Source organism: Podarcis raffonei, chromosome 5 (assembly GCF_027172205.1).
Source record: "Podarcis raffonei isolate rPodRaf1 chromosome 5, rPodRaf1.pri, whole genome shotgun sequence".
NCBI classification, from domain to species: domain Eukaryota; kingdom Metazoa; phylum Chordata; class Lepidosauria; order Squamata; family Lacertidae; genus Podarcis; species Podarcis raffonei.
The window spans coordinates 95911985-95939247 of NC_070606.1; the positions used below are offsets into that span (position 1 = coordinate 95911985).

At 43.7% G+C, this 27263-nt stretch overlaps 1 protein-coding gene across 1 annotated transcript; it reads right to left on the minus strand.

The window, feature by feature from the left end:
• Positions 1 to 218: 218 nt before the first annotated feature.
• LOC128413477 (cytochrome P450 2J4-like) lies at positions 219 to 26778 on the minus strand. Its single transcript, XM_053387476.1, has 8 exons — positions 26688 to 26778; positions 26167 to 26288; positions 24051 to 24224; positions 8602 to 8743; positions 3281 to 3468; positions 2556 to 2696; positions 1047 to 1417; positions 219 to 354 (listed from the first exon to the last, which is right to left on the minus strand). Exons 1-8 carry the CDS (start codon positions 26776 to 26778, stop codon positions 219 to 221), a joined length of 1365 nt encoding a protein of 454 aa, XP_053243451.1.
• Between the last annotated feature and the right edge of the window lie 485 nt (positions 26779 to 27263).

Sequence of the window (27263 nt, forward strand, 5' to 3'; positions counted from 1 at the left end):
GGGCTGGGGAATGACAATCCTGCTTCTCCATAACAGGAACCCCTTGTGGGCTGATAGTTCATGTTTGCAGGTTGTGTAGCCAGTGAATTCTGGCCTGGGGCTGCTGCTGGGCCATCCCCTCCACACACAGTCCAGGACCCAGGAGATGACCCTATCTTTCATGGAATGGTCTGCAACTTCTTGTGCCTGAATGGGGCGGTCAGGAAGCAGCTCCAGGCTCATAACCTCTTGCGCGGGCGCTGGGTCAGGGCCTGTTTCTGGTAGTGGTAGGCTGCTGAGGGCGTCTGCATGGCCAATCCCTTCCCAGGGTGGTGGATCAGGGCATACTGGTATCTGGTGAGGAAAATTGACCACCTGAGGATGCGGGGAGACAGCACTTGGGGGGGTCTGCTTCTTGGGGGCAAACAGGCCGAGCAATAGCTTGTGAAGAAGAGAAGAAGAGTTTGGATTTGATATCCCATCTTTCACTCCCCTTACGGAGTCTTAAAGTGGCCAACATTCTCCTTTCCCTTCCTCCCCCACAACAAACACTCTGTGAGGTGAGTGGTGGGGCTGAGAGACTTCAGAGAAGTGTGACTAGCCCAAGGTCACCCAGCAGCTGCATGTGGAGGAGCAGAGACGTGAACCCGGTACACCAGATTACAAGTCCACTGCTCTTAACCACTACACCACACTGGCTCATTACCATGGTTAGTCACCATGGTAAAGGTCAGTCCTGGTCAGTCACCATGGTAAAGGGTCGCTCATACAAGAAAGAAATCATGGATTTTTTTTACTCCCTTCACGTTTGCCAGACCCACCTTGTTGATTTGTGAGTAGTTCCACTCGGCTGCGGTGAGCATCTGGGAAAAGTATATACCGGCACCTCTCTTCCGTCCGGGAGTTGGTGTCCCAGGACAGTACTGATGCCTTAGGGTGAGGTGCCACATGCTAGCACCACCGGCAGCCTCTCGTTGAAGTGTGCCAAGACTGAGTTCAAGACGAGCAAGTCCTTGACTGCCTGGAAAACGGCCTCCTGGCACTAGCCCCACACCCAAGGGGCCCACTTGTCTAGGAGTCTGTGTAGAGGCTCCGCTACTGCCGCCTTATGAGGAAGGAAGGTGAGGTAAAAGTTCAATAGTCCCAAGAAGGCCTGAAGTTCAGTCTTGCCCTTGGGCGCTGGGTCATCATAAATGGCCCATACCTTGTCACTGGTTAGGTGGACCCCTTCTGCATCCACCGCAAATCCCAGAAAGTCCACCTGGGGCACTCCTAGTAGACACTTTTCCTGCTTCACCTTGAGGCCTGTCGTCCGGAAACGGTGCAGGACGGTGCGGAGGCAGTTCCCGAGCTCCTCTGGCGTGGGCCCGGCGATCAACAAATCATGAAAGAAGGGGGTGGCACCAGGAGTCCCTTTAAGGTGAGAGTCCATTACATTCTGGAATATGCCTGGCACCACACTGACGCCAAATTGCAGCCGCCTTACCCTGAATGCTCCTCTGTGCGTCACAATCGTCTGTGCCTCTGCTGTGGCCTCGTCCACCAGCAACTGTTGATAGGCTTGCCAAAAAAAATTGACCCAGCTTGCCAAAAAGTTTCACCCAGCCAGGTTGGTGAGGACCTGGCTGACTACTGGGACTGGGTATGCATGGGCCGTGAGGGCCTTGTTTATGGTACATTCGTAGTCTGCGCAGATGCGGACCCAACCATTAGGCTTGACAGGTGTATTGGTGTTTCCCAGGGGGCATTAGGCACCGGGTCCAGCACTCCTTGCTCCATAAGCCGGTCCAATTCCTTGTCTATACAGGGTTTCATGGCAAATAGGACCCAGTGGGCCTTGAGCCTGATGGGTCATACGGTGGGGTCTAGCTGTAGGGCATTGGGGGGGTATATTGTCCCAATGCCTCGTCAAAAAACCCCAGAAACACTTTGCATATGGCATCCACGTCCACTTGTAAGCTAGTGCGGGTCACCCCAGTGACGGCTTGCCCCAGCGGTCCAAACCATGCCAATCCTAGCAAGCTAATGTAGGGGCCACAAGAAAGTCCTCAATATTGCACCCTGAAGGTCCCCACCCCCATTGTGGGGACCTTACGTTTCTGGAAGTCCCAGAGGGTGAATGAGGCCGGCTTGAGTTTGGGACCCCCGCTAGGGCACAGTTCCCTTAAGGTTTATGCCGAGATTATGGATAGAGTTGAACCCGTGTCAAGCTCCATGCAGCACAGGGCCCCCTCTATCTGTAACTCTACATAAATTTTCTCTGTGTTGGAATGGGGCAACTGGTATACCTGGCAGTCCATGATCTCCGTCGAGTTGCCTTGGTGTGTTGGGCACCGGGACCTGGGCCTCTTGGGTCAGTTATCTGATGCCCCCACAAAGTCAATGGGCAAAGTTGAAGCCCTTCTTTGCAGGCACCTACTATCTTCAGTGTGAGAAGGCACCTATGATGACCCCAACCTGATTTTTTAAACCACAGGGGATCCATTCATGTCCCTCACTCTGTTTAATCAACATTGACCATCAGTTTGTTTGAAACATGCTGCTAAAACATGACCATAAATTATTTCTACGTTTACCTGCTTCAAATGGCAAAAATTCTTCTCTAGACCTAAAATTTCCATCCTTGTCCAAAAAGTGGCTTGGGTTGAACTCTTCAGGTTTTTCCATCGCGTGGGATCGACAAGAACAGAGTTCAGATCTGGAGCAACAAATGCCCCCTGAAAAGGAAAAACAGCTGTCTCAGAATGCATCTGGAACAGCAGAAAACAGTTTTGCCATTCACTGCCCCAAATCTTAACACATTTCTCACATACAGTGGTACCTTGGGTTACAGATGCTTCAGGTTATGTGTTTTCGGGTTGCGCACCGCGGTGCACCCGGAAATACTGGAACGGGTTACATCTGGGTTTCGGCACTCGCGCATGCACAGAAATGCTAAAACACGCTTTGTGCATGCGCAGAAGTGCCAAATCGCAACCCGCATGTGCGCAGGCGCAGCACTGCGGGTTGCAAATGTGCCTCCTGCACAGATCACGTTAGCAACCCAAGATTCCACTGTAGAGAGATAAAGTCAATAAGCACAATATTTCATTCAAATCTTGATTTGGTGCATCAGAAGATAGCATGTATTTCTCATAATAGAATTTATTAAGTTTCAGATTATTAATCTTCAGATTTCTTTTTGAGAGAGGGGAGATCCTTCTCCCTCAGATTTTGTGCTGCATATGTGCATTTAAAGTGCCACTCTCAAGTACTCTTTGCTCTCAAAATATACAACTGCTGCCTTATCTATATCCTGTACCTTTGGAACATGAAAACCATGCATTTCCAAATCCTTTGCATTTAGTCTGGGAATCCCAACTAATAAGGGATATTTTGCACACAAAATTTCATGCATCACCGCGTTGGTGTAAGGCAGTTTCTTTCGATCTTCATAGCAAATGGGAAGGGAGGAACCTAAAACATCTTCCATCTCCTTGTAGATTTTATCTGCAGTGAAAAGTGGGAAATGAAGCTTTATTTTAAAATAAGGTAAAGGTAAAGGTACCCCTGCCCGTACGGGCCAGTCTTGACAGACTCTGGGGTTGTGCGCCCATCTCACTTAAGAGGCCAGGGGCCAGCGCTGTCCGGAGACACTTCCAGGTCACGTGGCCAGCGTGACAAAGCTGCATCTGGCGAGCAAGCGCAGCACACGGAAACGCCGTTTACCTTCCCGCCAGTAAGCGGTCCCTATTTATCTACTTGCACCCGGGGGTGCTTTCGAACTGCTAGGTTGCAGGCGCTGGGACCGAGCAGCGGGAGCGCACCCTGCCGCGGGGATTCGAACCGCCGACCTTTTGATCGGCAAGCCCTAGGCACTGAGGCTTTTACCCACAGCGCCACCTGGTTTAAATCTGAGAAACTTCTGACAATCAAGCTGTATAGGGTGGGGTGAAAAGACCCTGGTATATTAAGTGAGGCTCATTGGTATATGCTGGCAGCACCCTGAAAATAAGAAGTTAACAATTAAATACCTTGAATGCAGCTGCATGTGGGAAAGGTCTATTGCTCTGTGGTAGAACATCTGCTTTGCATGCAGAAGGTCCGTGATTCAATTCCCAGAATCTCCAGGTAGGGCTGGGAATGTTCCTTCCCTGAAATCCCGGAGAGCTGATGGCAGCCAGTGTAGGCAATACTGAGCTGGATGGACCCTGGCCCTGACTCAGCAGCAGCCAGTTTCTCATGTTTCCACAAATTCATAGGGGAGTTCCTTACTCTCTGGGAAGACTATTTCACCAGGAGCCAGATCAAATGTTTCTTTCACCCACTCAGTTCTGCCCTTACTGAAACTCAGTGCCTGGCTTCTCTCCCACACAGAACAGGATTGCAGCCAGTGCATGGAGGCTAGTTAGCACAAATCTATGACTGGCCATTTCTCCCTGTCTTCCTCCTGGCAGAGTGGCCACAGTGGCGACCCACACTGTGCCCTGCTCAGCCATACCCCAAGGAAAACACCTCTGTGGTGAAATCTGCAAAGCAGGCACAAGCATGTGGCAGAGGAGGAGAGCTGGCGATGATGCTCCTGAGTCGGATTGAGGGCCAATCAACCCTCCTGCTGCTGCCATCTTTGGATGCAATGTAAAAAACGCCAAGGAGGTGGCAGGAGTAGCAGGGATTAAGCAGCTTGCCACAGCAGCAAAATGGCATTTGGCCACAACTAGAGCCCACAGATACTGTAGCACCCTGCTTGTGGTTAACGCTTAGCTGGAATGAAATATTCAACGCAGCAATAGAGAAATTAAAATAATAATTTATTTGTCAGACAAATAAATGAGAGGCACAGTGGTATATGGTTACCAAGCTCTGGCCTGGCCTCCTGCCATTATGGCCAGCACTTATATTTCCTTAACCCAGCCCCCTTGCTCCTCCTTTGGCTGCCTCTGTCCAATCAGCCTGGTTGAAATTCCTATTGGCTGTTTGCTAGAACCAATCATAAAAGATACACCCATTTTCTATTACCTTTTATGGGAGACAAAGAGCTATATTTCCTTCTATTTATAAATGGCAAACAAGTAGCCATACATCTCACATTAACCTCGACAAGGCACCTTAATTACCAGATCACCTTTGCCCCCTTCATTCTAAAATAGAGCAGATGGCTAAAATAGATGGTGGCTATTTTTATCTAACAGATCTTTTGTTCACCTTTTCACACACAGCATCAATGAAATAATAATCTAACATAAGAATCTAATATTTCTTACTTTCCTTTGCCTACTGCATTCAGACAACAGATACAATATCATAAAAACTTTTTAAAAGGAAAAGAAACCTTTGCAGAGTAAAAAGAGGAACTCAGTTTAAAAGGAAACGGCTTAAAAAAGGCTCCCCATATTACTCCCCCTCTTGCCAGCCAGATGCTTAGCCTTTTGACCTTTAGGCAAATATGGCTCTTTGTATGATGAGAGGCCAAATGGCATTACTTTCTATTAAACAATAAACCTTACTATTTACCAACTCTTAATCTAGCAGCTTTTACAGCTTAATTGCACTCTGCAACATGTAGGGTCAGTGACCTTGCTCTCAGCCTTTTTTTATGACTGCCATAAACCAGAGGGCCCCTCCGTCTCAGAGCTGGCAGCTGGTGTCCTGCCTGGCATGAAATATTTGTGAATTTAAGCTCATTTTAAAATACAACCTTGATCAAAAATACAGGCTTTGATCAGATGCCTCAATACTAAAGGAGGAATGAAGGTGCCCCACAGAGTCCTCTGGGGCCTCTCCTCACTTTTTTTTTACCTCAGGAATGTAACCAGCACCAGCCTGGTCACTCTGGCCTGCCTTTTCCTCTCAGTGCCTCAGAGAGACAGGGCAGGAAAGGGGAAAAGGATGGCTAACAGCCTAACAGCAGGACTGAGTGAAAATTAGTAGCACTCTTGGTTAATTGGGGGTTCATATCGGGGGGGGATTGCTTCCCAGTGGATGGAGTGTGAGGGGGGAAACAAGCATCTCCTTGTGGTGGTACTTAAAATGGTTGTTTGGAATTAAGTATAATGAGGGGATTCTAGAGAGTTCTGGCTCCCTATTCCTGGAGAACAGGCAAAGTCCCAGCAGACTGGAGGAGGGCAAATGTTGTCCCTATTTTCAAAAAGGGGAAAAGAGAGGACCCAAATAATTACTGCCCAGTCAGTCTGACATCAATACCAGGGAAGATTCTGGAGCAGATCATTAAGCAAACAGTCTGTGAGCACCTAGAAAGGAATGCTGTGATCACCAATAGTCAGCATGGATTTCTGAAAAATAAGTCATGTCAGACTAACCTGATCTCATTTTTTGACAGAATTACAAGCCTGGTAGATGAAGGGAACGCAGTGGATGTAGCCTACCTTGATTTCAGCAAGGCATTTGACAAGGTGCCCCATGATATTCTTGTAAAGAAGCTGGTAAAATGCGGTCTTGACTATGCTACCACTCAGTGGATTTGTAACTGGCTGACTGACCGAACCCAAAGGGTGCTCATCAATGGTTCCTCTTCATCCTGGAGAAGAGTGACTAGTGGGGTGCCACAGGGTTCTGTCTTGGGCCCGGTCTTATTCAACATCTTTATCAACAACTTGGATGATGGACTCAAGGGCATCCTGATCAAATTTGCAGATGACACCAAACTGGGAGGGGTGGCTAACACCCCAGAGGACAGGATCACACTTCAAAACGACCTTGACAGATTAGAGAACTGGGCCAAAACAAACAAGATGAATTTTAACAGGGAGAAATGTAAAGTATTGCACTTGGGCAAAAAAAATGAGAGGCACAAATACAAGATGGGTGACACCTGGCTTGAGAGCACTACATGTGAAAAGGATCTAGGAGTCTTGGTTGACCACAAACTTGACATGAGCCAACAGTGTGACGTGGCAGCTAAAAAAGCCAATGCAATTCTGGGCTGCATCAATAGGAGTATAGCATCTAGATCAAGGGAAGTAATAGTGCCACTGTATTCTGCTCTGGTCAGACCTCACCTGGAGTACTGTGTCCACTTCTGGGCACCACAGTTCAAGAAGGACACTGACAAACTGGAACGTGTCCAGAGGAGGGCAACCAAAATGGTCAAAGGCCTGGAAATGATGCCTTATGAGGAACGGCTAAGGGAGCTGGGCATGTTTAGCCTGGAGAAGAGGAGGTTAAGGGGTGATATGATAGCCATGTTCAAATATATAAAAGGATGTCACATAGAGGAGGGAGAAAGGTTGTTTTCTGCTGCTCCAGAGAAGCGGACACAGAGCAATGGATCCAAACTGCAGGAAAGAAGATTCCACCTAAACATTAGGAAGAACTTCCTGACAGTAAGAGCTGTTCGACAGTGGAATTTGCTGCCAAGGAGTGTGGTGGAGTCTCCTTCTTTGGAGGTCTTTCAGCAGAGGCTTGACAACCATATGTCAGGAGTGCTCTGATGGTGTTTCCTGCTTGGCAGGGGGTTGGATCCGATGGCCCTTGTGGTCTCTTCCAACTCTATGATTCTATGATTCTCCTGAGAGAGCAGCTGCCTCTTCCCTTCCTTCCTGAGGAGAAGAGTTAGTGGCTGACAAAGACCAAGCACTGAGGCGACCACAGAAGGGAAAGGAAGGGCAGCTCTGTGTTCCTCCTATCCTTAGCAGCTATCCCTTGAGGCAAGGACAAAATGGGGCCTTCCCCTCTTGGCAAAGCTGCCTATCCTCCCATTTCTGAGAGCGAAGCAGATGCTGCCCAAGAGCTGAAGCATATCTAGGAAGCAGACTAACCCTGAAATGAATTCAAGTCATTGACACCCCCTTCCCAAGTTTCTGAAGGGGTTCTTTTTATAGGGGTTTTGTGTATCATCAGCCTGTCAGCAAGACTGGGCAGAATCCCCTTTCCCTGAAGACAGGCCTCTCTTCTGGAGTCTGCTGGGATATAGAGGGGCCTAGAGGTTAAATGCCAAACAAAATCCCAAAATAAAAGCATTTTTATGCATTTTTTCCCACATAGAACTAGGAAATGGCACACTCTATACTTGTCTGTGAGGTAATCCTAGTGTTACTAGAAAATCTGGAATCAAACAACGTTCCCAGTTTTCTGGGAATGATCTCTTGATTACTGTGGAAATAGGTCACTGTTTGTTCTAAGCACTGGAGAACAAATGTTAGTCAAAACTAGAAGAAACAAGTCAGCAGATCTTGGTGACTGAGCAGAAGTAAACAACACCTAAGTTTGGAGTATTATGCCTAGCAGCATTTTACCTTTATAAGAAATAGTAAAACGTTTTGTTTGGAATCAGAAGTCCAGCAATCTTAAAACAAAACAATACAGTCACCACAAGGACAAGAAAACACATTCACAACAGAGAAACAGGTTTTGGGTGAGTTGCCGATTTCCATCATACTAACTACTAACTACTTTTATAAAAAAGGTTCAGAAAAAGGCAACACACAATGATTATGGGGCTGGAGTAACACCCCATGAGGAAGGTTTGTACCATTTGGGTGCAACTGTGAACAAATATCTGTCATCCACCCATTATGAAACCTTGGAAGAATTACAATCAGCTACTAAAAAGCAAATAAATCTAAGTTCTTCTTTACAGGGATCCAGGGAGATGCTTGCTTCCAGTGCAAAGTTCTCCCTCACCTTGAACATCTGGATAAGACACCATGAGGAGCAGTGCCCATTGCAGAGTAGCAGCAGTCATCTCTGTCCCTGCGATAAAGAGGTCAAGAACACACTCTGCTAGGTTGTCTTCATCAAAGGTAGGGTTGGGGTCATCCTTGCTCTGTTGATGATAATGGAAAAGGTGAAATGTTGGAATTAATTGCAGGCTACACAAAATCTCTCTGACCTTGGGGCGGGGGAGCTTCCTAGCGCAACACCTAGTACTTTGTTTTACAGGTGAATTTGCAGGAAGAGAGCCAGTGTGGTGTAGTTGTTAAGAGCGGTAGTCTTGTAATCTGGGAACCGGGTTTGCGTCTCCACTCCTCCACATGCAGCTGCTGGGTGACCTTGGGCCAGTCACACTTCTTTGACGTCTCACACCCCACTCACCTCACAGAGTGTTTGTTCTGGGGGAGGAGGGGAAAGGAGAATGTTGGCCGCTTTGAGACTCCTGAAGGGGAGTGAAAGGCGGGATATCAAATCCAAACTCTTCTTCTTCTTCACACAGTCATGGACTGGAGTAGTCATCTAAAATGCCCGTTGCTCACCACCCCAATCTCCAAGTGGTGCAAGATTCCAAGAGCTCCAGGCACTTACCCAGGGTTCGTGTTTCCTTTGGAACGAGGCACAACAGAGACTGTGGTGTCTTTATGATATATGTTTTACTTACACATATATACAGCCTGAGCCTACAATGGAGGAATTCACAGCACCAGCCCCCCAATATGGCCTTGTTTCCCCCATAGCCACAGCCTTGGATTCAAATCAAACATTGTTGTTTCTCTCGCTTCCCAGCTTGCTGCTTCTAGCATTCAAGCTCATCACTTCACTTTCCGCTCCCAATCCTGCCTTTGTCTTCCTAACAACTTGTGAGTTGGAGGAGGGCCCCCCACCCATTTCCCATCTTGCACAGACCCACTTCCTATGTTACCTTAACCACCCATTTTCTCAACAGGAAACTAGTCTGGCTATTCCAAAAATTATAAGCAGGGCCGAGGCATTAGAAGGGTATCGGCATTCAGTCTACTCCCCCTCAAACTCATAACATGGCATTGTAAAGGGTATAGGAAAGGATCCTCACTTGTTGGATCATCACCTTGTCGTGGTCAGTGGGCTTGCGCAATCCTATGACCCCTGTGAGTGAAGCCGTCGGGAGTCTCGTACTCCCAGCAGGGTCACCCAAGGCGGTAAGTTCAAAGGGGAGGAGCTAGACAAAAAATGATCCAAGAAGTCCTCAGTGGCAGAACAGGCGGATGATAACAAGCAGTATGTCACAATGGCTGTGAAGGCGGATGAAGGCTGCAGCAGATAAGAATTTACCTCTAGTCGTGACTACTCATGCCATTGGAACAGAGCCTTACTGCGAAGAATGTGTGTTGGTCAGCGTGCACTGATCTATACACATAAAACAAATTCATGCACAGGTGTCTTCCCAAAAACCCATCCCAAACCCAAACCCAAAAAAGTCCCACAGCCAGCAAATGGTAACAGTGGCAGGAAGCCCCTAATCATGAACATGGGCGGTGGATACAGATTACTTTGTTCTGACACAGGAAATGATACAGTTGCTGAGCAGCTCAGCAACTGTATCCATGACTAAGCAGCCCTACTTAGGATCCACTGTGTTCACCCTGAAAAGGGGGAGGGGCTAGAAAAAGTGCCCTAAACATAGTCTGCCTCCCTTTTTCCATGACTGGGTTACCACGCCCAATGGGGTCACCACCCAGCGGTCGTAAAAGACAATTGAACTTTGGAACATGGAATATACAGACTTTGTTGGATAGTACAGATAAGGAGCATCCCAAACGCAGAAGTGCCATCATTGCAAGAGAGATGTGACGTTTTAACATCGATATTGCAGCGCTTCAAGAAACTCAAAGAGAAGGTGAGGGACAACTGAAGGAAGAAAAAGGAGGCTGCACATTCTTCTGGAAACGTCTACCTGAACAAGAACGTTGAATACATGGAGTAGGCTTTGCTATCAAGAAGGATTTTGTGAAGCTCTTATCTTAATACCTACTGGTATTAATGAGTGACTTTCAACCCTTTGAATAAAACTTGCCCAAAACCAACAGGCTACTATTCTAAGTGCTTATGCACCAACACTGGATGCCGATGAAGACATTATCAGAGATTCCTAAGGAGGGTGATTTTAATGCTAGAGTTGGGCAAGATTTCGATCTGTGGCCTGAGACTACTGGTAAAGAAGGAATTGGTAACAGCAACCAGAACGGAATCTTACTTTTAATGATATGTGCAGTACACAACCCTGTTATTACCAACACACCCTTTCAACAGATAAATAACTTTAAAACTTCCTGGAGGCATCCTCCGTCAAACCACAGGCACCTCTTAGACTATGTAATTCTCTGAGCTGAAGATCACCATAATGTGCTCCTTACTAGAGGTATGACAAGTGCCAGTATCTGCTGGACAGAGCACTGGTTAATACTTTTCATGATGGCTATCAATCTTATACCTCAACGCAGGCTTCAAGGAAGGAAATGAAGGCACGAAATGAACACTCAAGCCCTTCAAGAGCCTATCAGGTGGGACTGCTTCCAAACGATTCTTAAGGACCACCTGCTTTTGGAATTCCCTGATAACATTGAGGAACACTGGACCAAGCTATAACATCCATTATTGAACCCTGTAAACAAACTATTAGATACCAAACCAAGAAACACCAGGACTGGTTTGATGAAAATGACAGCGAAATTGAACACATTATTAACAAACAAACAAACAAAAAAGGAAGGCCTTTCAGATATGGCAAAGAGATAAAAACTGTGCTACTAAGAAAAAGACCTATGCCAATGCTAAGGCTGAGGTTCAAAGAAGAGCCAGAGAACTAAAAAACACATGGTAGATTACAAAAGCTCAAGAGATCCAGCACTTAGCTGACACTCATGATGCACAGAGTTTCTTTAAAGCCACAAAGACCATCTATGGGCCAATTAATCATGGCATATGCCCCCTACGCTCAGCAGACGGTACCACACTTCTAATAGATAAAGAAGCTATTGCACTGCGCTGAAAAGAATATTACCAACTTCTCCTTAACCGCAACTCCCCTGTAGCTGCTGGGATCCTCCCACAAAATCCGCAAAAACAAGTTAGAGATGAGCTTGCAGTATCTCCAAATCAGGGAGAGTTGTGTACAGCTATTAGTCACATGAAAAATAACAAAGCCAGCAGACCTGATGGGATACCTGCCAAAGTCTTCAAAGTGTGTGGGATTGAACTTGTACAACAACTTCACAAGCTAATTGAAAAAATCCGGGAGAGAGAGGAGATCCCAGCAGATTTTAGGGCTGCCAAAATTATCAATCTCAAGGCTTTTCTTTATTAGCTGTAGCCAGCCAAATTATTGCAAGGATCTTAACAAACTGTCTCTTAACAATATCCCAGGCAACTCTTCCTGAATCCCAAAATGGTTTTCGGCCTTCTAGGAGGACAGTGGGCATGATTTTATTATTATTATTATTTAAATTTTTATTGGAAATTTTATTTACAACCTAACATAACCCCCCCCCCCACAGAAATCCACCCTCAATAAACGTGAACATAACATACAATGAGCATAACATACAACAATACAAACAACCAAATAAAAGACTTCCTGTATCCTGTATCTGGCCTCCTTATTTACTTCTTTTAAACTGTTTCCTTTATGAATAATTATTAAGATTTTTCTAGTTATAACTTAAATATCCACAAAGTCTCCTGCAGACATTAATCTTTTTTTAAAAAATAATCTTTATTGCATTTTAACAACAAAAACAAAAAAGACATATCAAAAAACAAACAAACCACCAACACAATACAAAAAAAGAAAAAAAAAAGAAAAAAACAAGAAAAAAGCATTTCAAAACACACTCTTTCTTTCTTTCACTTATTTCCTCGAATTCCTCTCACCTCCCTCCTTGTATTCCACTTCTATTTAGCTGATTTCAACAAATTATTTCCCTCTTTCTTTCTCTTAAATCTCAATTATACATAACATAATTTTCTTAACCTTATTTTAAGCTTAAAATTAAAACTTATAAGTACTTAACTTAATGACATTTCTACTAAATCCATAAAGTGTCAATCCTCCGTTTCTCTATCCCTCAAAATAAATTTTTTGTTAGTTTCATATATACCTTTAATTTAATATATACTTTAATAAGTCTGTTCCCTATATTCCTTCAATCTGGAAATCTAATGTCCGAGGCCCTTAAGTCCCCTCCAGGCCCCTTCTGCAGATTTTCTTCATAATCCTTAATGTCAAATAACAGATCCCAGAAGAATTCCATCCTGATGTTACGATCGTGTCCTCTGAGCACTCCAGCCAAATTTCCATGGCCAAAACTGAAGTCATATTTCAAATTATCTCCAAATTCAAGAGCCCCCAGACCTTCCACTCCCTCCAAATGCCAACAGCCTGTAAGTCCCTGTGTAATAAAGTCTTGCCAACTTTCCATCTTCACTCCAGGCCAGAATCCGGTTTTCAAAATCCGACTTTCCTCAGATTCAGTCTTGAACATCCTCAATTTGTAGTCCTCAGTTTGGGTTGTGGGTTTGAACTCAGTTTCAATTGTGGGTTTGAGCTCAGTTTGTTTCTGTGGGACTAAAATTCCCACTTGTGTTGTTTTAGGTTCTGTAGCAACAGCTACTGCCAAAGTAGGTTCCTGTGACAAGTTAACATTAGTGCTCATTTCTTGTCTGTACTCAGGAATTTCCTGTTCGCATTTGTCTGTTTTTAAATTCCTGTCATTAAACTTCTTATGTAGTTCTTCCAGTGTATTATTTATCTTAAACAATAAGTTCACAATTTCTTCAGTGAGCAACATTTTCGGTATTTCAAGGTCAATCTCTCGTTTCTCAGGAAACTTATCTTTCCAGCTGCTCACACTCCTGCAATAGTATCCTAGATTTCCCACTAGAGGGACACAGTTTCCATTTGTATCACTTAAAGTTACTTTTCTCCATCTTGAAAAACAGAAGGGGACGGAAGAAACTTTGTATTTTTACTAACTGTCAAGTCTATTCTGTCAAAAAGTCTTTTAAAATAATTCTCCAAATGTCAAAGGCAGCCTGTTCCCAGGCTCAGAGCTGAGGTCTTTTAATTTCATATAGCTTATTAAATTCAAAGTTTCCCCCCTACTTCTTCAAAAGGGGGGGGGTTTGCCTTTTAAACGATGAACATTAAAACTTTTAACAAAACCTTTCAGGATTTTAGTTTGTAGGGTCTTTGTTTCGGTCTATCTACAAAAGCGGAAGGCGGACTTCCTATTTGAGCCTCCCTGTGTAGTTGCCAAATTAATTCTTTCCTTTTTAATGTCCTCCAATTAAAATTAAAGTCCTTTTTAACCCTTTTTCTTTTAAAATCTTCCGTTTTGTTCTTACTCATGGGTAGTTGCTTTTAGGATCGAATTGTCCATAGGAAAAAGTCAGCGCTCTCCGGCAACGGCTGTGCGGCTTCACTCCGTGAAAGAAGCAGTCTGTTCGCAGCACCGCGCCACTCACCCTCTCTCGCTCTGGAGACCCGAAAAATCTAGGTCTCCCCGTGAGTAGGGGGGCACTAAAGGTGCCTGCCGAACCCCAAGTTCACAGGCTTCACCCGCCTGTGATTTCTGGAGGGTCCCCGCTTTCGCCGCAGCGCGGGACCCGATCTCATGGAGCTAGTTCCTCTGGAGATCAGAGGAGCTCCGCCATTTGCCGATGGCGCCAACCCGGAAGTCCTGCAGACATTAATCGAAACAAGTCCAGGTATGTATTTTAGGGCACTGTTTTGTGAAGTATTCTCTGCATTTTCCCCATGCTTTTTGAAACTCTTGTCTAGTGTGGTCTCTAATTGCCTCTGTTAATCTAGCCAGTTCAATATACACTAACAGTTTCTCTTGCCATTCCTTTTTTGTTGGCAGTTTCTTTTTTCCAGTTTTTAGCAATTAAGATCCTTGCTGCTCCTGTGGCATAGAGGAATATTTTCTGATCTTCTCTTGCTATACCTGTGTCCGTTATCCCTAGTAGAAAAGCTTCTGTATTTTTCATAAAGTTATACTTAAACATTTTTTTAAGCTTGTCATATACTATGTTCCAGAAGCTTTTGATTTTTTACAGGTCCACCAAACATGTATAAGTGTCCCCTCTGTTTTACCACACCTCCAGCACAGATTTGTTTTTGTCTTATACATTTTAGCTATTTTGGTAGGTGTTAAGTACCATTATAAAACATCTCGATTAGATTTTCCCTCAGTACTTCACAGGCTGTAAATTTCCAGTTCTTCTCCATAGTTCTTCCCATGCTGTTAAGTTAATGGTTTTCACAATATCTAAAGCCCACTTGATCATTACCTCCTTGACCTGTTAGTCTTTGACCACCCACTCCAATAATGTATCATACATTTTTGATATTACCTAGGTTTGGTTTTTGTAATAACACTTTTTCAGATAATGAAGGTTCATTTGAGAAACCTTTTTTCTTATCTGTCCTGAACACTTCATGCAATTGATGGTATTGGATCCAACCCGAAAGGTGTTGTTTAATTTCCTCATAATCTTTAATTACCAATTTATTATCTTTTTCCTTCATCAGATCTTTATATGTGGCCCATTCTAATTCCATTTTTTTCTTTTTTATTGTGATTGCTTCTAGAGATGATGCCCACCATGTTGTTTTCGGTTCTAGGAGATCCTTATATTTTGTCCATGTTTTGTATAATGATTTCCTTATGACATGGTTCATAAATCCCGTGTACTTTCCCTTTTTCATAAGCTAAATACGCATGCCAACCATAAGGATTGTTAAATCCTTCTAACAAATCACCATCTTTTAATACAATCCACTCTTTTAGCCAATTTAAACAGACAGCGTCGTGATATAAATTTAGGTCAGGTAGTTCCAGTCCACCTCTATTTTTTTATCTATTAGAAGTTTGTGTTTAATTCTTGGTTTTTTATAATGCCATATGAATTTGGATATCTCTTTTTGCCATAATCTAAGACTTCCCATTCCTCCAATTATCGGTATCATTTGGAATAGATACATCATTTTTGGCAATACGTTCATTTTAACCACCGATATTCTGCCAACAAGTGATAATCTTAACTTATTCCAGATTTCTAAATCCAGTGCGGGTTGATGAGCATCCAAGTGCATTAATAGTGGTTTGCATTGGCAGTTTGTGTACCCCAAATTACAATTTGAACTGGGGTGATCCCGGAAACATTAACATCTGTCCTTTTTTCTAGAAAAAGAGGTGCTCACCGTGAAGTTGTTACAGTAAGTGCCACCCTTTTTAACAACAAAAAAGAGGTGCCAGTACTGCAGACCCTTGAGTACCCCCTTTTAAAAAAAGCACTGGTTATCAGCGGCGCCCGCCCTGTGGAACGCCCTCCCATCAGATGTCAAAGAGATAAATAATTACCTGACATTCAGAAGACATCTTAAGGCAGCCCTGTTCAGGGAAGTTTTTAATATGTAACGCTGTACTGTTTTTAACACTGATTGGGAGCCGCCCAGAGTGGCTGGGGAAACTCAGCCAGATGGGCGGGGTATAAATAATAAATAATTATTATTATTATTATTATCATGTTTCTGAATCAGATCACGCCATAAACAAGGCATCTCAAAGTAGATCACAGACTTCCTACGCTTCTGAATGGCTCTGTAGCTTGGTTATCCAAAAATGCACATCTGTCTGGCCCCCACTCCCCGCCACCCAAAACAAATCAAGCTGACTGGGGATGAACCCACAGCCTGAGACTTTCCTGAAGAATCTCTTACATAGCTGTCAACTTACAGATTTGAAAATAAGGGACCAGCAGCCTCGAAAATAAGGAATCAGCAGCCAAAATAAGGGATTTTCCGGGCACAGGTATGTTCAGCTTCTGAGCCCCTCCAAGCCAAAAGCAGAAAGCCCAGCCAGTAGTCAAACGAAGCCTTAAGCGGTGGTTCTCACAGCGCAGCAACCCAGCAAAGGGGATGCAGCAAGGAAAACCACTGTCACCTCTCTGCTGGGAAGCGCTGAGCAAAGGGGAGTCCCCAGGCAACGCGGTCGATTTGATCAGAACAAGGCATGCAAGCTCCACCCCCCAATCGTTCTTAGACTCCTTATTGGGTGAGCAATGTAGCCAAGCAACCCAGTTGGAGCCTCCCTCCTCCCTGGCAGGCAGGGAGGGAGGGAGAGGAGCTGCTTCCTTTGAAACCTGGGAAATTTAAGGGACATCATCAATAAGGGACAGCAGCAGGACACAGCACTGGGATAAGGGAGTTTCCTGCCAAATAAGGTACGGTTGACAGCTATGATCTGTTATGCAAGCTGAGAATTGTAGCTCTTTGGGGTAAACTACAAGTCTCAGGATTCTTTAAATGTGTGGTGTGTATGCAACAACAATTCATATTAGCAGCTGACTTTAATATCAGAGGCCCAGAAATTTCTCTTAGTAACCCTGCAGATATCATTGCTCAATGCTAGCAGTGAATTCAGTGATTCCTTGGGTGAGCAACATTAGCAAACAAGGTAGATACTTAAACTACCAGCTGTGCCTGCTTTATGTTGCACCATAAAAAGAACATGGATGAGGCCAAGAATGTGTCTGAATGGTGCAGCAAGACTGTTTATATTGTTGGACCTAGCAGGGGTGGCTTCTCTTTTAGGCAAGAATGGACTTGCCATATTTGAGCATTATTTAGCTATTAATACATTCATCCCCCACATCCATATAAGACCAATAGCAGTTCACACCTGCACGTATTTGGATATATATAGGAACAATGTGGCTTTTTCATTCATCTCAGTAATTAAGTACCATGAGGGTATGTGTCAGCGCTGCCCAAGGTCCCAGCTCACACAAGACCAACGCTGCTTCTTCCTCAAGTAAAAAAGTCTTTATTGAAGTTCAGTTTCATTTCCAGACGCGCAGCGCGCAACGCTACGTCTATACCTTAGACCGTCGAAGTTCCATCTGAATCTCCTCCCCCCTGACACCAGTTTAAGATTCTAGCCTTACTCCACCTCTTCCTCTGTCCCTTCCTTCTCTGGGTCCTCCTGCTAGTCGGAGTCTCAGCCCTCCTAGACTCCTCTGACGCTGAGTCCCCTGACTCTTCTCCCTCCCTCCTTCGGGCTTTCGGACCTGGCTCCCAATCCGGGTTTTCTGCTGTCCCGCGCTCCTCCACATTTGAACTTGGCGCGCGCGCGCAGCCTCCCACTTTCCTTCTGACCGTTACACTTGTGTCACTGCTCCCTCTTTCGGGGAGGCTAGCTGGACCTGGCCTTCCCTCCGTTTCCCCACTTCCCGATGGGGGCGTGGTTACCCCTGACTCATCTTCTCTCCCCACTGGAGGAGAAGCTGGTCCTGACTCATGTGACTCTTCCCCCCCACTGTGCTCTGGTGGGGGAACTGGTCCTGATCCTCCGCTGCTCCCTTGGGAGTCCCCTCTGGTCCCTTGTTTATGGAGCGTCCCCCCTGGGACCCCCCTCGCCCTTACCATAGGCGCCCCCTTCTGGGAATCTTCTGATTCGCTGGAGAAGCTCATGGAATCTCTCGGGTCACTGTCATATTCCCCTACGCTCCCCTCTGATTCCTCTCCTCCGCTCTCTATTTGCTCTCTCCCCTGCTCTTCTGCTCCTGAGCCTCTGACAGTATGTTTCCAGATAGCTACATGCACACCCTTTAAAAAAAGCCCACACAAGATATGTGCAAAAGCACAGTCAGGAAATTGTAAATTTGGTCATTTTTCTGGCTTTGTGCAAATCTGAGGAATCAAAAGAGACATATAATCCTCTGTTCAGAAATATTTAGTCCTTGGGAAATATTTATGAGCACAGCCAGAAAAGAAGTTACAGTAAAGCATTCAGGACGTAGTGGGCATGGATGTGGGAGTAGCAGAAAGTGATTATTGATCCACCCAGCCAAAACAACCAAAATAAATAATCTGTAACCCCAGATGTTTGGAGCCCAATTTTCCCCAATTTATAATAGAATCTACTGTTGTAGAGCAGTACTATTCCTTCCTTTAATCTGGACACTATACTTCTGTTGTTGCAGCCTAGAATAACATTAGGGTTTTTTTGCTGCTGTATCACACTATTGAGTCATGTTAAGTTTGTGGTTTACTAAAACCCCCAGATCCTTTTCACATGTGTCTCCCATCTTATATTTGTTCATCTGGTTAGTCCTGCCTGTTGGCTGATTGCAGTTTAGTAGCGCAGAGAGCTTGCTGGGGAGACCATGCATTAAAAAATAAAGGACTCAAAAATAACTTAAACTAGGTTTTAATAAGAAAAACAAAAACTCCTTTTACACTAAGTACATTAACAACCAAACCAGACCCAACCACCAACCCATCCCCCAGGGTAATGGGAGAGCTAGGTGCTGCTCCTTATATACTACACCCAAATGCTGACACACCTTAATCAAATACAACTCAGCAGCACCTGCTACATTTCACAGCTGTAAAGCTGGGTCTCGTTATCTTACTCTGGCCCTTGCTCTGGCCCCTTAAAGACATACACATCAGGTGGAACAATGATGAACCTTTACATTTAAAGAAACCATTCAACATTTCCCCTGCGGTTCATCATTGTGGAACAAAAACATAAAGCATACTTTGTATATGTCTTTCATGTGTAACCTTTGGAAGTGCTTTAGTAAAAATGTCCGCAATTTGATTGTCACCTGGAACATATTCAAATACAATCATTTCGTCAGCAATTAGTTTCTTTACAAACTGTAAACGTAACCTTAAGACTCTAGTGCGCTGCGTATTGGTCTCTGAACACAGGATAGCAAGTCCGCTCTGGGAATCAAGGTAAACTTTTACTGGTAGTGTTACTTGCATCTGTAGGTCTGCAAATACTTGCAGATACCATTCTACATCACGAGTGGCCTGAACGCATGCACATAATTCACTCTCTGTTGTGGAGAGACAAATAATGGTTTGTGTCTGGGACTTCCATTCAAATGGACAACCGTTATAACAAAACACCATACCAGACACACCCCTGCAATTATTTTGTTCCACTGCATGAGATGCATCGCAGAAAATTTCAAAACCTTTGTCAATACATGTTGTAATCTGCAACCTATAATGTTTGGTGTGTTTAAGGTACATTACCACTCTCTTAAGAGCAGAGAAACATTGCATAGTGGACTCTTCCACATTGTGATGCATCTTTTAACAAAAGCTTAACTGTTTCATATGTTACGCTTGGTGAATAACACAAATCATAATCTTCGCCTGGAATTTGTTGAAAACCCCTAGCAACTAGTCTTGCTTTGTACCTTACAACTTCATTTTTGTCATTCATTTTAACTCTATAAACCCATTTTGAATCAATAAGTCTCATATCTGGGGTTTGTGGTACAAGAGACCAAGTGTTATGCTCTTTTAAAGAAGCTATCTCAGAGTTCATAGCTTTATACCAATTTGCAGCTTGTTGCTTAGGTAATTTCTGAACATCATTGTAGCTTTTTGGCTCAAAGACTGCCTTATTGGCATACACAGTATTAAAATGTTCATCTGCAAAACGTTGTGGCTTCTGTCTCTTTCTATCTGAACGTCTCAGTCCGGAAGGAGAGTCAGACTCCTCAGACTTAATGGGACTAAGTGAACCACTAGTTTCAGGTTGTAAATCATTGTCAGATTGAAGAGATGCCTGTAGGCTAAGCTCACGATCAGAAAACTCAAGAGAATCTAACCTCCCCTTGGGTGCCTGTGACTTTAAATCATCAAACAAATCAGATTCAACAGACTTTTTGTCTTTTTCCATTAATTCAGAAGCACCATTTCCTGCTGCTGCTGCTTCTTCCTCTTCTTCCTCAGTATTATCTATACCATCAGTATCTTGGAAGACAGCAACTCCATTCCAATTTACAGTTTGTATCATGCTTCTGGTAATATGAAATTTGCCAGTTGCTGGTATGTAAATTCTGTACGCCCCCTGCTGGTAGCCCATTAATTTTCCCTGGACACTACGTTCACCCAATTTCTGCTTAGCGGGATAATGCATAATTACATCTGAACCCCAAATGCGTAGGTATTTCAGATTAGGGCGTTTCTTAAACAGCTTCTCATAGGGGGTGACATCTAAACCAGAATGATAACTGCGATTTTTAACATAACAAAAAGCATTAAGCGCTTCAGCCCAAAAGTCTTTGGGCAGATTAGCATCGTGCAGATACGTTTTAACCCCTGCCTGTAGGTCACGCTGCACAACTTCAACAAGCTCATTTTGCCAGGGACTTCGGGGGCAAGATAACTCATGAGTAGTCCCCTGCGCTTCCAGGAATTTCTCAAAATCCTCAGAAACAAATTCCCCGCCCCGGTCAGAAAACAGGTTGTTAATTGGTTTGTTAAAGTGCGTTTTTACCCAGTTGCAAAAAACTTTGTACTTCTCAAATGCTTGGGACTTCTCAGCTATTGCATAAGTCCAACAATATCTACTATACTGGTCTATCAGAGTAAGCCAGTACTTAGAACCTCCTAATGATGGTGGGAGTGGCCCAACTAAATCACAATGTACACGCTCAAATGGCTCATTTACTTTCCTATCTGAGCATCTACCCTTGCGTGCAACCTTAATCTTATTCTTGCAACAGGATAGACATTGCATAAAGAATTTACATGGTTTTAAGTTGAGGCCATTAACAATATTCTTTGTCTTAATTACATCAGCAAAATTCAGGTGTCCCAGAATTCTGTGCGCCTCATGGACACACCCAGAATGTGGCCTTACATTCCTCAACCCCTGGCTTGACTGTGCTGCTCTGCAATTTATAGGCGATTGGGAGTAGGTGCGAAAATACAGTCTATATAAACCATCAGATTCCCGGGCATATAATAGACGTTTGTTCCCATCAAAAAACTCACACATTGACTTTAAGAAACGCACAGTTATGTCTTGACGAGCAAAACACCTTACTGACAATAAATTGTCCACTGACGGGCAGTAAATGCAGTTTGCTATCATAATGTTTAAAGAGTCAAGTTTAACAGTACCCCTGCCAAGCGACTGCAAGACTTGTGAATTGGCTAAATGTACATTACCAATTTCCTCTTCGAAAGAAATAAACAAGCTTCGATCGTTGCAAATATGCTGAGATGCTCCTGAGTCCACAACAAATGACTTCCACTTGGCACGTTTAAGTCTTTTACGATCTGTTGTCCTAGTATGGAAAACTCGCGGCTCGTTTCTGTCTCTACTATACGATGTCGGCTGCTGGGCTGACGACCGTGACTGACGAACAGAAACAGGCTTGGGAGTACTTTGCTTTCTTTTGGATCTGCAGTCCTTTGCAAAATGTCCTTGCTTATTGCAGAACCAACAACGCTTGGCAGCTTTAAATGCAGTCGTATCACCACAAGTTTGCATATGGCGTTCCTCATTACTTCTGGAAATAGGAGTGCTTATAGCACAAGCCTCCCATCTGTCCAACTCGCCCATTAATCTTGCCGTCACCCCTTCCACAGTTAATTGTGCTGGTGGAACGGCAGATATCTGGCTAGCTATACCATCGAAGTCCTCATTAAGGGAACAAAGAATGATAAAAACATACTGAATATCAGGTATGTCCATGTCCCTTCGAATTAATTCGCCGCGTATTGCCTCCAGACGTCTCAAGTGTGCTGCCAAATCACCACCAGGCTGCAACTTCGTCTGGTACAACTGCTTGAAAAACGTCAATGCAGATGCTGACTCTTTTCTAACATGCACTGCTGCAAGACTGTCCCACATTTCTTTGGCAGTTTTCTTATTTCTTATATAGACTACTTGCTGGTCGCTGACTGCCAAATTAATTATCGCCCTGGCTTTTGCATCTCCTTTCGACCAAGCATTAGTCACAGGGTCAGGAGGGTCATCAGTTACATAGGTCCATACTTCTCTAGAGGTCAAAAGCGCCTCCACCCGAAAAGACCATAAACTATAGTTCTCATCTGTTAGCTGTGGGAAGACCAGAGCCTTCTCAGCTTCAGGAACCTGGTCAACCATTCTGGAACTCTTCCAGACCCACACAAAATACACTAACAGGAGAAGGAGTTTTCAAACCTTTCTCAGAGTCCAAAAATATGCAGTCATCCACTCAGCAGCTGGGCCCATAACCAAAGATGTTGGATGTTTGCAGTTTAGTAGCGCAGAGAGCTTGCTGGGGAGACCATGCATTAAAAAATAAAGGACTCAAAAATAACTTAAACTAGGTTTTAATAAGAAAAACAAAAACTCCTTTTACACTAAGTACATTAACAACCAAACCAGACCCAACCACCAACCCATCCCCCAGGGTAATGGGAGAGCTAGGTGCTGCTCCTTATATACTACACCCAAATGCTGACACACCTTAATCAAATACAACTCAGCAGCACCTGCTACATTTCACAGCTGTAAAGCTGGGTCTCGTTATCTTACTCTGGCCCTTGCTCTGGCCCCTTAAAGACATACACATCAGGTGGAACAATGATGAACCTTTACATTTAAAGAAACCATTCAACACTGCCTAGGTGCAGAACCTTACATTTGCCCCTATTGAAATTCATGTTGCTAATTTCAGCCAAGTTCTCTGTTAAGGTCATTTGAATCCTAATTCTGTCTTCTGCAGCATTAGCTAAATTTGAATAATAATAATAATAATAATAATAATAATAATAATAATAATAATAATATTTTTTTATTTATACCCCGTCCTTCCCAGTTCAGAAAACTGGGCTCAGGGCTGCTAACAACAAATTTAAAACACTTAACTGATGCAACAAAAAACAGCATAAATACAGTATAAAACGTGAATAACAATAAATTCAGAATTCAAAAATCAATTTAGGGGGGAAATCCATCCAATAAACATTAGATGATCACCAGGGCTAGCTGGCTAAATTAGTCCTATTTGGGCCAGCGAGGAGACCAGGGGAGAATTAGCTGTGGGATCCCAGAGCGAGTAATCTTCATAAAAAGGGGAGGGGGAGGGAAGGAAGGGGAATAAAAGATCAGGCGAAGTTCAAATTGAAAGCCAAGCGGAATAGCTCTGTTTTACAGGCCCTGCGGAAGGAAGTTAAATCCTGCAGGGCCCTGCTCTCATGAGACAGAGCATTCCACCAGGTTGGAGCCATTACTGAGAAGGCCCTGGCTCTGGTGGAGGATAATCTGACTTCCTTAGGGCCCGGGACCTCTAAACTATGATTATTAATGGACCTTCAGATCCTCTGCGGGGCATACCAGGAGAGGCGGTCCCGTAAATGCGAAGGCCCTAAGCCATTTAGCTAAATTAGCTAAATCATCAAATTATCCCTGTATCAGGTACACCCAAATTTACAGAGGGAAAGAATCAAGACAGGTGCTGTTTGAGGGTAACTTCATCTGGACTACACAAAGTAAGTGGGAACTCAGACACAAACACACATTGTAGTGTGGACAGGCCCCAAGTGCCTGGAGTTGACAGTGGATGCTTACTTTCTCCATCTGAAGTAGATAGAAATCAATGAAATCCTGTGGCTCATCCTTTCGTTGCTCTTTATGCCTTTCTAACTCCTCCTTTGCAAATGAAAGTACCAAGTCTGCAGAGGCAAATAACTTCCTATGAGGCCCTGGGAAATGTTTCATGAGCCATGGGAAGACTTCATACAGCTGCAGAGGAGGAGAAAGCAAAAGCCACAAGTCACTACCACAAAATGGTTTGGTAACAAGGTCTATCAACAAACTCATTTGGACTGGCACTTCAGCATCATGGCCTGAATTATTATTGAGGCTGTGGCTAAATGTCTGTGGGCGCTCTCTGACCCAGAGTTACTCCTGGGTGGCAGGTGGCAGAGTGCTTTTACATCACTTCAGCTGGCAGTGAATTGGGCATACTAAATAGGACCGCACTAGAAGACAGGTTGGGATGTTTAACCAGTACAAAAATGCAGCTGCAGCAGAAAGTTCATATAACATTCATTTTACACCATTCTTACTGTTACGTATTTTAAAGCCCTTCATGACCCAGGACCAGGGTCCCCAAAGCTGTATTCTCCTTTCATAACCACAACTTCCGTCTCTGAGCCCTGCTCTGGGTCCCATCACCATTAGAAATTTAGCAGCTGGCAGAAATCTTGGAGAATTTCCCATAGTGGCAGCAAAAACATGAAATACCCTTTCTAGGTAGTTCCTCCAAACTTTTCTGTTTAAGTGAATTAACATGGGTCTGAAGAGGATCTGTTGATGGATAGATGCTGCTGTGTTCTGAACTTAACTAACCTGTCTGTTCTGATTCTGCTACATATTATTTTAATAAGTTTTTAATAGGTGTTGCAGTTATGATTATATTGCTTCTGAAGCTTTGTGGGGGTTTTTTTTGTTCATTCCTGGTTTCTCTTTAGCCTCTTTGAATACTTCAGAGAAAAGTGAGGTCGATATGTATTAAATTTATGTGAACTGTCAAAGCTTAAGGACACAGTGCTAAGGTGAATTATTCTCACATTTTGGCTCATTTTTGTTGCAAAGAGTTTAGTGCAACATTCATTCATTCAGCAGTCGGTCTGTGAGCACTTAGTAAAGGATGCTGTGATTACTAAGATTACATGATTACTAAGACTACATGATTACTAAGACTACATGATGCTGTGATTACTAAGATTACATGGGTTTCTCAAAAGTAAGCCATGCCAAATGAATCTCATTTCTCTTTTTGATGGAATTACAAGCTTGGTGAATCAGGGGAATGCTGTGGTTATAGCGTATCTTGATTTCAGTAAGGCTTTTGACAAAGTCACCCATGATATTCTTGCGACAAAACTCATAAAATATGGGTTGAATGAGGTAACAGGTGGATTTGTAGCTGTCACAAAGAAAATGGAGCTAGCTTGTTTTCTCCTATATAAATAATAATAATCAGGGCTTCCTTTTCAGCTGAAACTCACCAGAACTCAGTTCTGGCACCTCTCAGCTTGGCACCATTGCCATTATAAGAGAACAAGGGAGGCGTTAATGGTGAGTTGTGGCACCTTTTTTTCTAGAAAAATAACGATGATGATGATGATTATACCCTGCTGCAAAGGGTAGGACTTGAACCAAGGGCTTCAATTTTCAAGAAAGGAGATTCTGACTGAATATCATCAAGAACTTTCTGACAGCAAGAGCTGTTTAACAGTGGAATGGACGCCCTCAGGAGGTTGTGGACTTTCCTTCCTTGGTATCAGCTTGGCTGCAGAAGTTGCTGGAAGGAGGCATACAAGACGGGCCATCCAACCCGGATTTAAATCCACATATCCCTCCAATGAATGGAGTACTCTGAGGGCTCAAGCACACTTCTGCTTGTGCCCTGCTTTCTAGACACAGATCCAAATGGTTTTTCATTTTCCTGCCACTTTCCCCAGGAAAACCCACTGTTTATCACTGAATTGGAACATCAACTCACAGAAAAAGCAAATGACATTTGTTCCAATTCAGCTGTGAACAGCAGGTTTTCCAGGGGGAGAAACCTGCAGGACAAATGGAAGTGTAGATGAGCCCTAAGATTTAGGAGTACTGCCATAATGTTCTGCGAATGCTTATTTGAGTTAGGGACTCTGGGAATCAAAAGTCTACTCACCATGTGAAGTAAGTTATTTGAATCTTTCAAGATGCAATCAATGGCATCGATCAATTTTTGGAATTTTTCATCTTCAAGAGAAAATCGGTATCCAAAAGCCAAAACACATATCAAGCTGGACACTGCATTATTGATGGGGAGTGAAAAATCATGTGGCTGCCCTGCAAATGAAATCATTTACATTTATATCTTGGAAAGATGCTAGGATCAATTGCTATTTTAAAAATATTTGAATAAAAGTGAAAATGTATAAAATTCCATTCCAAAATGTGCAGAGATTGTGCATAAAGATCTCTGCAAACTGGGATATGTATTAGCATCATTACTTACCATATTTACCCGAATGTAATGTGCACCTTTTTAGGCCAAATTACATTGTGAAAATTAGGGTACACATTAGATTTGATGGTGCATTTGCATTTGCCAGCAAATACTTTGTTGGTTTCAAGGTTTTGAAAACTGAGGTGTTCATTAGATTGGAGGGTGCATTGGATTCATGTAAATACGGTAATATCACATACCTTTTGCACATGCAAAGACCTCCACAAGACGATGGGCTTCCTCTTGTATTTGGAACTCCATGCCTTTCTTCCGCAGACCCAGATTCCGCATAGTAATGACACTGAACCGTCTCTCCTGCTTCCAGGTGTGACCATTTGAAAAGACCAAACCTAAAACAGGTTTGCCCAATAATAAATGTTGGAAATGTAAGGAAACCGAAGGTACATTCTTTCACCTTTGGTGGACGTGCCCTAAGATTAAGGCTTTCTGGGAAATGATATATAATGAATTGAAAAAGGTATTTAAATATACCTTCTTGAAGAAACCAGAGGCCTTTCTCTTGGGCATGGTCGGCCAGTTGGTGTCAAAAAAGGATAGAACTTTTTTTATGTATGCTACAACAGCAGCAAGAGTACTTATTGCAAAGTATTGGAAGACGCAAGATTTACCCACTCTGGAAGAATGGCAGATGAAGATGATTGACTGTATGGGATTGGCAGAAATGACTGGCAGAATCCGTGATCAGGGAGAAGAGTCGGCGGAAGAAGATTGGAAGAAATTTAAGGACTATTTACAGAAATATTGTAAAATTAAAG